The 12,214-nt window shown below is 36.0% G+C and overlaps 1 protein-coding gene across 1 annotated transcript; it reads left to right on the top strand.

The window, feature by feature from the left end:
• Positions 1 to 1,509: 1,509 nt before the first annotated feature.
• Positions 1,510 to 11,942, top strand: LOC306851873 (C-C chemokine receptor type 5-like). The gene is made up of 3 exons (XM_079388360.1): positions 1,510 to 1,562; positions 10,201 to 10,287; positions 10,401 to 11,942. The coding sequence occupies exons 2-3, from the start codon at positions 10,244 to 10,246 to the stop codon at positions 11,407 to 11,409; spliced, it is 1,053 nt and encodes a 350-aa protein (XP_079244486.1). The 5' UTR covers positions 1,510 to 1,562; positions 10,201 to 10,243; the 3' UTR covers positions 11,410 to 11,942.
• Positions 11,943 to 12,214: the final 272 nt, after the last annotated feature.

Below are 12,214 nucleotides of genomic sequence, written 5' to 3'. Positions count from 1 at the left end.
CTGGCATCTCAAACAAACTTGAAGTAGAGCGAGGAGTTGAAATAGAGCACTGAATTCACTAAATCCTGTGACAGTGTTTGCTGTCTTTATTGCAGATGTTGATTAGAGGTATTTGTCAAATAAACAAACGTTTTAGACATTTACATGTGGTAATATTTTTTTTTTTCATTCAATACATTATGTACTGCTTAATACAGTGCCTCTATGTACAAGAATAAAGATCAACATAAGCTTGTACTATTTAAATACCAATAAAATGGTCTATATTTTCCCATTTTATTTGAATAAACATGACACAATATAATTCATAAATAAATATGAAATATATTAAGTTTACATACAGTAAAAGTTTTACAGTTAAAAAGTGTGTGACCATTTGTGTAAATAAACATATAAAGCACATCATTGCTGTTTTTTGTTTATAAAGCATATAGCCTATAACAAACATAACATATGATTGATCATATCAATCAATAATTCACAAATGAAAAGGAAAAAGGTCTACTTGTATATACATATTGACGCACAAAAACACTTTCACAGACTTTTTCATGAACTGTTCCCATCTGGTGGAATGACCTGCACAACTCGATCCGAGCAGCCGAATCCTTACCCATCTTCAAGAAACGGCTAAAAACTCATCTGTTCCATCTTTACTCGACCCTCTAACTCTAGCACTCTCTATTCTAATTTTAGTGTATCTATATGTCTTTTTATAAAAAAAAATAAAAAAAAAAAAAATAATAATAATCTGTACTGCGTTAGGCTAACTGAGACTTGTAATAGCACTTGCACGTTGTTGCTCTTTTGTTGGTTTTGATTGCTTCTTATGTCCTCATTTGTAAGTTGCTTTGGATAAAAGCATCTGCTAAATGACTAAATAAATAAAATATACATGTACAAATTAAATGGAGGAAATTAAGTAATTGTAGATGTTCAGAGTCCAGTAACAAAATGGCTTAATTAACATTGTTCCTTTTTGCATTGTTTCAAAATAAAGACATTTTATTCTTGAACTGGATAATATTGGGTTACTTTTCTGACCATTTATGGATGTGAAACTTTTCATGTAATGTGAGAAGATTTATTGCAGAACGAGTGCACTTGCATAGAATTATATATACAGAGAATTTAAACAGTGTACTCCCCTTAAAATCATAGCAGCAACAAATGAAACAAACCAAATAAATTGTGTAGTAAATGACATAAATCGAATTAACAAGTGAAAAGGTCCAAGTATATATTTTGTGTAGACACATAATGGTCATACAAATCTGAAGGCAACTGAGGATCCTACGAGGCTTGGCACACCGTGGAATGTGTTAACTTATGATTAGTATTTAGTTTTTACTCTGAAAAACACACATAACCTGCTTTAATCATGTGCAGCAGGTCTGTGGTTTGTAGCAGTCCACATCTCATCCTGTTCAACAACGCTATTGGCTGCTTTGCATCTTCCCTTGAATGCTATTGGTGAATTACAGAAAATGTGATTGTCACAGTTCAGTCCTCTCTGCTCTCTCTTTACAACAACAGCTGTTTCCAGACACTCTTATCTTCAGGTAAGTACTGTTTTAGTGTTTTAAATTTTAGGGTTGTAATGGTGCATTTATTCATGCAGAACATTTTCGGAACGGGTCTTTTGGGTCGTTAAGCATATATATACAGTATATATATCGATCAAATATACGGTTTAACAATGCATATGTGTAACTTTTCAGTCCATGTGGTCTTTCAGTCCATGCTGTTTCAGTTGATGCATGAACGAAACCTCACTATATGTTATCATACATTACCTACCATCCAATTAATTAATGTGAAGAAAACAAAAAGCAAATCATTAAAATATTAAATCAGTATGGGCAGCCATGATAAAAACTACACTAAACTTAATATAATATAAATATAGTGCTTGGGCTATTCTACTTCTTCTTCATATATATATATATATACGCACATTTCTAGAATAATCAAATAACCATACAAATATTTATACTATAAAATTATAACTAGACAGTTTAAATGATTATCTAGAAAGGGTAGTTTACATGATTTACAGGAAAAGACCAATTGCATCAACTGAGTGGTAGCTGTGTTTTAATTTTTAGTTTTAGAAAATGCAGAACACTTAAAGATATAACCTAAGCTATTTCAACGCTTTGTCTAACTGTGTCACATTAAAGTAATTTTGAGTTTGATTCCATATAAATAGAAACAGCAGAACTACATACAAGTTGCTGTTTAAGTTCTGCTATTGTACCATGGCTTTTCCCCCTACAAAATAAGTGATTTGTCAGTGTCCTCTTTGGATTTGCTGATGTTTATGAAACTAAACTATTCCCTTTTAAATTTATACACCTAGTGAAACTAGTTATCTTCCCCTTTTCTAGATTTCATTAGGTCTTGTCTGATCATACTGTCTCTATCAACTGCCTTTATTAGCTTGGAAGGCTGAAGGACAAATATAAAGTTCTGGCATGAAACTCTTGGTAGATCTAACTCAATAAAGACATCATTATCACATCTCACAGCTGATTGGTTCTCTCCTGTATCGGTAGCCAATGAGCTCACTACTCATTCAAATACTTAGCTAATGTTTGCTATATTCAGCAGTGTGATCTCAATGTCACGTTTGTTTAAATCTAAGGTTGATGTTTCATTAGAAGTGCGGAGTGTGTGGTCGATTTCAGCTGCACGCAGAGCAGTCGCGTAGCTACGGGTGGGCCTGCCACCCACTTTCATCTGTGGCCCACCCAATAAGAAGTTGGTAGTTTTCCAAATGGATGTAATTTATTAAACGATACTAATAAACGTCTTATTTCACTGTAACTTTAAATATTTATTAAAAGATATTAAACGCTAGTTTTCATAGTCAGTTGCAGGTCATTTCATTTTCCCTCTTCCTATACGTGAATCATGCTTGTCAAAACGATGATTCGTCCGTTTCTGTTAGTCCCACCCACAATGTTATGTTTACGACGTAAGGATATAATAGTAAAATGCGCGCATTTGTGAAGTTAAATTGGAAAATAGCCGAGTTAAGCAAACATAAATCAGATCAATTCTTTAAAAAGTAAAATCTTATAAATCCGGACCATCTACAAATGAAACCCGCCAGACCACCTGCGGCTGCTGGATTTATGATCGGAAACTTCTGAACCAAGCCTGTTTGAAGCATCATATTAGCATAGATATAGTGTTTGATCCCCTAAAAAGATGTGTCCTTTGTGCAAAGAAACACGTAAACTTTGTGCGAGATCCTGTTTGCCACAACAAACTGCATAATTTGCAGCTGCGCACATTTCTGCGGTCCTCTATGTGCGTGAACTGACAGAGATGCTTGATTATGAAATCATCTGCGAAGCCCCGTTTCACACTGAGGTTATGCTTTTTAATAAACTTCCTATAGTTAATGTTAGTTAGTTTATTCATCTTTGTTAACCAGCTCAGGCAAAAGTTAACAGAAACAACTTTTAATTTTAATAAAGTTCTAAATTTTGAAATGAATAATAACATAAATTACTAATGCTAATACATGCTTTAGAAGTAATGTGTAATGAACCTTGGTGCTGTATTTTCTGTTGGCAATTTGACATGCAGTTTTCATATACTACACACTTGGCCCACCCAGTTTTACGTAGGCCCACCCACTTAAACATTACTTTATAACCATGTGTAGGCCTACTGCAATAATTTTATAATTTTAATATTTGGAAAAGTATGATATTTTGAAAAACATTTTTAACATTTACAATGTACAAATGTTTGTCAACTATTATTAAGTATTGCAATACTTAAAATATGTTGTTTAATATGTTGTTCAGTTTTACTTAAAAGGTTATGCTACTTTGGTTGATTAGGCTGTTGTCCATTACATGATACATTAATTGTAATAAGCTACTATATTACAACAAGGACTTCAATATCATATCTGAAATGCTTAAAGCTGCAGTCCGTAACTTTTTTTTTTTTTGGTTAAAAATGATCCAAAATCAATATTAGAGGAAGTACATAACCAGCCAGTGTTCAAAACTATCACCTTACTTTAGCCGGATTCACAACGGTTAGCTTATAGTAATGTTTTCTAATTTGAGTGGTACGGGTAGGTTTTCGTGGGAGATTCGAGCATGGCACTGCGTCATTAAGTCACATCTGTAAACATAAAGAAGTTTTCCGGGTTAATAGGCTATCGCATGTGAGGATCCACCTGCAGATTGTGGCAGATCGTTTAGCCTTTTCTCACAGCAGCTAGAATAACTATTTTTTTGTAATCCAGAAAGGATTATGTGTTTATGAAACACATGTGAATGAAATTAAGCCTGGGATTACACAAGGTTTGTATTTTAAAGAAAACCAGTTCGAAGGGAGCATAATTTGCTTTTTGGGTTAGAAGAATTTCTTAATATGAAATTCGAATGGTATAACAATTAGACTGTACAGAAATTGAAATCTACATGCTAATACACACTATACTTATAGTCACGCAATGCTGATGTTAATAATTTGAGAATAAAGTATAACAATAATAATACTTTGCATGGTTTGATGTGATATGAGCTAACTGATCTTTAGATTAAATCACCATTTGTAGCATGATTTATTGTAATGCTTTTTTCCTCAGTTGGTCAGAACAAATGTGGCAGACTTGTTACTTACTTGTTCAGATGACAATATATAATATATATAATATATATTCCAAGACGTAGGCTAGAATCTGTGATTGCGAAGTACAGTAAACATCCACACCGGTGCAGTGACTGTGTCACAAATCTGGTCTATGAACTTCCGTTTACTCACCACCAGAGGTCACTCGCTCACCACATTGACTCTTGCACCACACTACTGTTGCACTTCACCTCAAACTACAATTCCCATAATCCATTGCACTGACGACACACAGCTGATTGCACTGAATACACAGATTACTTAACCATGGACTTCCTCTTCCTCTCGACCGAGTATTGTATAGCGCATATCCTAGCGATAGCTACTCTACGGAGCCCACTCAGTTGTTCTAGTCTTGCCTTGCCTGTTTCCTTGTGTTTTCATATCTGCCCGTGTTTCCTGGATTAACCCTTTGCCTTACCGTTCGGACTCTGTTTGCACTTCGTTTGGATTATTGCTTGTGTACCTGGATTATCTCTCTGCCTTGCCCTATTGGATATTGTTCGTCGATCGTCGACCCATGCTTGCCCTAGGATCACTCTTGTGTCTTGTCCATGCCATATCTGTTTGTCATTGTTTGACCCTGCCTGTGCATTGACTATGTTTATAAATACAAGCTTGCACATGGATCCGCACGTCTCACATCTTGTTCGTCCCTTAACAGACTGACTGCCACACATTCACCTCAAAACATTAGATTCATCCGCGCTGGAGCCGTGCCGGAGCACAACCCACGTAAGCAAGGTAATTCCGCTAGTAACTGCAATTCCAGGTTTTCAAACAGAGATGGTGACAAAGAGACAAAACTTACGGATTGCAGCTTTCAAAAAAAAAAAAAAAAAATGTTACTTGTGTTTAAATTCAAACAACACACTGACTAAACCTAACTGGTTCCAGAGCCATTTAACTGCTCTGATTGGTTCGTATAATAATGAGCTCGCACCAGAGAGCTTCGTATATCAAATATGATGTGCGTGTAAATGTCCCTTGTATGTGAATATAAATCTAAATTTAAACAGTACAGTGACGACAGGCAAGAGGATAAGAATGGACACTCATATGTCAAGCTTGATGAGGATATTGTCAAAGGGTAAACTAAAAAGTAAACAAAATTCTAATGAATAACAATACAAATTATAATACATATATTCAATCACGGACGCAAAACTGTTATTGGCTAATTTTATAACAATTATTTTTCCCTTTCATACACCCTGTGATAAAGCAGTCTTCAAATACTACAGTGTCTGAATTGCAAGCCCTTAGTTGCAGAAAGTGCCAGTTGTCCTCAAAGAAGTGACCTTGTCCCACCGGCTCCCCCTTGGTCAGTCGTCACTCTACTTCTGCCACAGACTTCTGCTGCGCTCCAACCCTCCACCTCTTTGGCTGCAGTGGGTTTTTCCTGTCGGGTACACCGCAGTCCTCTGTCACACCGGCATCGCCCCAGTCCTCGGGTACTCTGGCTCCACTTTTGCCTCTCGCCATCCCTATGCCATCTCCTCGTCCACCTCCATCCCTCCCTGTTCTGTTGCTTGAACTTTATCATCTTCAGTCTTTGCACACACACACACACACACACACACACACACATCTATTCACTTCTGCACTTTGTTTTTCAGTAAATTATTATGTATGTAGTTTTTCCTTCAGAAAATTGCATTGTAATTTTTATTTATTCATTGATTTAAAATCCTGTACATTTTAGTATTACAGGTATAACTGAAATGTTCTACAAAAGGATAGGATAGCTCTGCCATAGCATTTCTTTTTTCATTTATTATAAGGTTTTTTGTATAATGTATTAAAATGTACTTGTTTATGTTTGTAGTAATACAAATATACTATAAACATATTTGTATTTCAAGCGCATTTTTAGTACAGTTAATATTATGTTTTGTTTTTCACCAAGGTATATATGCTGCTGTACTTTTTTTATGTACTTTATGAATATTTGTAATGTACACAACAATATATAATACATTAAAGTTTTCTAGATATCAAAGTGTGTACGTGTGTATATACTGAAAAAAGCAGCTTTATATACTAATAGTGTAATGCTAATGCATTTCTAATGAGCTGAAATACAATTGAAATGTACTTGAAGCACATTAAAACGATGCTTCAAAAATACTCTAACTGTAGTTCATGAAGTATTAAAAGTCCATTTTAAATGTATTTTACACTTAAATAAATACACTTAAATTGCACTAAAATACACAGAAATACACTTAAATTGCACTAAATATACTTAAAGTGGTTCCAATTTAATACAGTTTAAATATATTGTAAATAGATTAAAATCGAACTTATCTTGAAATACAATTAATATACTTAAAGTTGTTTCAAAATATATTTAATATGAACTTAGTATAGTGTAATTCAAATGCTGTGAGGATCCTGTTTGTAGACTTCAGCTTCGCTTTTAACACCATCATCCTGAACACCCTTCAGAATAAACTGACACAGCTCTCCGTCCCCACCTCCGTCTGCCAGTGGATCAACAGCTTCCTGACAGACAGGCAGCAGCTAGTAAAGCTTGGTAAATTCACATCCAGCACTCGTACCATCAGCACTGGAGCTCCTCAGGCTGCGTTCTCTCCCCACTGCTCTTCTCCCTCTACACCAACGACTGCACCTCTAAAGACCCCTCTGTCAAGCTCCTGAAGTTTGCAGACGACACCACACTGATCGGCCTCATCCAGGACGGTGACGAGTCTGCTTACAGACAGGAGGTTAAGGAGCTGGCTGTCTGGTGCAGTCTTTACAACCTGGAGCTTAACATGCTCAAAACTGTGGAGATAAGCGTGGACTTCAGGAGAACCCCCCCATGAACTCCCCCCACTCATCATCATGAACAGCACTGTGACTGCAGTGGAGTCATTCAGGTTCCTGGTCACCACAATTTCTCAGGACCTGAAGTGGGACAATCACATTGACTCTGTTGTGAAAAAGGCCCAGCAGAGGTTGTACTTTCTTCAGCAGGTGAGGAAGTTCAACCTGCCACAGGAGCTGCTGAAACAGTTCTACTCTGCAATCATCGAGTCTGTCCTATGTTCTTCTATAACTGTTTGGTTTAGCTCAGCTACCAAATCTGACCTCAGAAGACTACGGAGGGTAGTCCGGACTGCTGAGCGAATCATTGGTACAACCCTCCCCACTCTCCAAGAACTATACTCATCCAGAGTGAGCAAAAGGGCTGGTAAAATCACTCTGGACCCCTCACATCCAGCACACTCCCTCTTTGAACTGTTACCATCTGGTCGACGCTACAGAGCTCTGAGCACCAGAACGACCAGACACAGAAACAGTTTCTTCCCTCAGGCAATCCATCTCATGAACACTTGACACTAAACGTGGAACACACAACTCTATTATACATTATTTATTCACCACACTTACTTATTTTCATTTTTTATCATTTCAAATTTGCACATATCAGACCTGTACATACATAATTGTCTATATTATATATTGTGTTTTTGCTGTTTTGTACATTGCCTATTTGGATATTTGTGTTATTCTTTATTATCTGTGTCCTGTCCTGTTACTGTCTCTCTGTTGCACTGTGGAGCTTCTGTCACTAAAACAAATTCCTCGTATGTGTAAACATACTTGGCCAATAAAGCTCATTCTGATTCTGATTCTGATTCTGAAGTATAGTAAGTGTGTCTGAAAAAGCACAATTTAAATATATTTCTTTTTCAAACAAATTTGTTTTCTATTGGCATGTCTCCTGGTTTACAGTTGGAGCAATGATGTGAACATGAGTTCCATTAATGGCTCCAACAACTCCAGGAAATCCCACAATCTTTATAAAAGTGGCTTGTTTTTGCAAGATGGTTTGGCGGTCAGTTGGAAAGTCAATAAACTGCCATATAGTAGTGGCCAAAAGTGATGTCCGGCTTAGGAAATTTTACATCTTCACCCTTAATTTACAAAAAAAAATGTGCAAGATCTATATAAATCTATATTTACATAGATCAGTGAACTGGCCTTTATGACGTCATGGGAGAGTCTCGGAATGTATATAAGGGGTGCGTCCAATCAGCTCCCTTGTTCAGTAGTCAGGTCACTGATCAGGGAGTCTCAATCGCAAAATCCTTCTGGTGCACTGGAACGTTCACTCCCTGAATAATACCACAATGCACCGCAAAAACTAAGGAGCATCGGCGCTCACTATGCTTCCATACCAGAAATAATGTCACATTTCTGAAGCGTGAAACATAAACCACATAAGCCAACTCGATACATATAATGACCTGATAGACAATTTGAAAAGACTAAAAAGATTTTATATTTTAACATAAACACACATCACTAGACAGGTAATGAACACATCTAATTAACATTTATAATTAATATTCAGCTGGAATTTTGTAAGAACATGTAACAGAGCAAAGTGCTTAAAGAGAATAAAACATAATATGCTGTACGTAATCATGTCACTGGAATTTGCAGTAAGTCAGGGTACGTAATCATGTCCCAAGGTGCAGTGAGTCAGGGAACTTACCAGTGACCGAATTCGTATACACGACGATATACTGACTCACGAGCTCGGAAGCTAGAGAGCTGATTGAGACGCACCCAAGGTTTGTCCAAGAAATTGATCTTGTTGCTAGGCTTTTAAAGTCTCTAAAGGGATGAGGAAGTCACTAAATCTAGTGGCAAAATCACTAAATTGGCAACATTGGCAGTCTGACTACAACATAAGTTATTTACATTTCATTGTTCATCTTGTTTTTACATGTGTTCATAATTTCTTTGTATGACAGCATGGATAAAAATTATGACCGCACAATTTGGCATGTTTCGTTTCATTGCATTATTATCACAAATAAAACAACTGACTCTAAGCGACTATGCAATATGCTTACAAAATCTTGCATTTTGTTTTTGTTTTTTAATTAAGGGTGAAGATGTCAAGTTTCTTAGGCCGGAAATCACTTTTGGCCACTAAAAAATATTTCAGTGTCTTACATTAATGAAGTGATTTTATTGTATAATGATTGGTGTTGTGCTGCTTTGACTTTACATGAGGCTCACTAATGGCTGATTCAGAGGTCAAGGTCAGCCATTTTGTGTTGACATCATTGTAGTCCTTAGTTCACACCACTTAAGTGTCCCCTCAGTCAACACTTCAGAATCAGTCTCAGAAAATAAAAGTCCCAATTATGACACGTCCAGGACTTTGCTAACTCATTAAGGCTAATTTACTAACTGAAGATTCATTTTGAAAGAGTGATGGTTCACTAATTGGCTTCATCTGTTCAGTTTCTAAACCACCAACATAAAATACAAGACATGATCACTGAAGTATTATTGCTAGACCTATTGAGTGCTAAATACAAACAACAAAAACAGCTGACAATAGAGGTTTTTTTTGTTTGTTTTTAATTACTACTTATACAAAACACGTACCACTGATTTGATTTTATTGATTTTATTTCTATATTTGTGTGATAAACCAATGCCTGAGATGTTCACCGCAGATACTTATCCGATGAGTGATACATTTCTTTGTCTTATTTTTGATAGCACTTATTTCCTGAGCAAAACCATTGCACTGTCTTCATCAAAGATGGTAACCAGTGGTCCTCTTGATCTACATTATATTATATCCAGGTGAGATCTTATCACATTTAAACACTTACATCATTATAAAGTACAATTTTTCAGTCAAAGTTGAAAGTGGAGTTCTGTTTTCCTTACACTTTCTTTTTCTATTTAAATGATAGCACGAATGGGACAGAGTATGATGAATATTCGGGCTACTACGATGATTTGGATTTAGAATTGGTCTGTTCTCATGAAGGTCGTGGAGCTGGAATTCTTCCCATTTTATACTCGCTTTATTTTGTGGTGGGCTTTCTGGGTAACATGCTGGTGGTCTGGGTGGTCTGCATGGGTGCCAAGCTGAGAAGCATGACTGACGTCTGTCTCCTGAACCTGGCTTTAGCTGACCTGCTGCTAGTTTCATCTTTCCCCTTCCTGGCACACTATGCCAGAGACCAGTGGATCTTTGGAGATGTAATGTGCACTGTGGTCTACAGTGTCTACTACATTGGATTCTACAGTGTGATATTCTTCATCGTACTGATGAGTATTGATCAATACATGGTAATAGTTCATGATGTGCTTGCAAGGACATATGGAATCTTAGCCAGTGTGGTTGTATGGATTGTTGCTGTTGCTGCATCATTTCCTGAGGTGATGCACTTCAAAACCAATAATTTCAATCAAAACATCTATTGTATTTTGTATGATCCAACAAGTGATCTAAATTCTTACCATTCTTCAATATGTTTTGCTGTCTTCAAAATGAATGTCGTAGGTTTAATTATCCCACTTATCATCATTGGAAGTTTTTACTCAATGATTTTGAAGAGACTCCTGACAGCCCGTTCTTCCAGAAAGCAGGACATATGCCATGTCATCATTGTGATGGTGGTGTTCTTCTGCTGTTATGCTCCATGTAATGTTGCTAATTTTGTGAAAGCCTTAGAGCTGAAGAGACTCGTATCTAGTTCATGTGACTTCAGAAAGGCAATCAGTCAAAGTCTGCAGATCACCAAAGCTTTGGCTTTCTCACACACCTGCATCAATCCCATTCTCTTTGTGTTTGTGCGAGAGAAATATAGGAGGCATCTTGTCAATCTCCTCTATAAGACACCCTGTGGTAGACTGTGGTTTATGAATAACCCTACACAGGATCAGTTTACTCACAGAACACCAATGATGAGATAATTAGTAGTGTAAAGGGAGGAACAGAGAATGAATCAATTTTAAATTAATGTACTAATTTGGTAATTTGTTTTTTCGAATCTACAATCATTGCTGTACACAAGATTTTATTAGTTGGGTAATTCTGCATTCTGTGTCTTTTGGGTTTGTTAGAATTCTAAACTGTGTATATACATTCGATTCATCACTTGGAACCAATATATGCAGAACATTATATTATATAATATATTTCAATTCATATTCAGTTAATGTGTTTAGTGGATGGTTGTTACCCTTTATATATTCTGAACCTGTAAAGGGATCGTTTGCCCAAAAAAATAAAATAAAACAAAATGTTGTTATTTACATTTTTCATTGTAGGTTAATTATCATTTCCTCCTTTCAGTGAGAATGTCTTTTGTTAATTTAAGCCTGGTCCTCTCCTGAAGCCCTTTGTTGTTTCCTATGTTATGTTCTTGTTTGTTATATCAATAAATTTATTGGAATACCATTTCTGAGCATTGTTGCTCAGAAATCAAGTAAAAATACCACTTTATAATAAGCATTTGTTACACTTCTCATAAATTAAGTAGTGTTAACATATACATTTATATTAATATACTGAAGTTACAATTTATATAACATAATCAAATATCTGACTCCCCCATGGCTAGTTCAAATTCTAAATCTAACATACAAAATACATAATGCAGTAATTTTATATATGAATAGGTTCTCTAGTGAAAGACTGTATATTTATTGTGTGACTGTCATGGACAGACATATGTTAAAATCAGAGTTTCATGGGATGTCAAAAATAGCATATTTT

The sequence above is a fragment of the Barbus barbus genome, assembly GCF_936440315.1.
Source record: "Barbus barbus genome assembly, chromosome: 31".
Classification (NCBI taxonomy): domain Eukaryota; kingdom Metazoa; phylum Chordata; class Actinopteri; order Cypriniformes; family Cyprinidae; genus Barbus; species Barbus barbus.
This window is presented reverse-complemented; position numbering and strand designations above follow the sequence as displayed.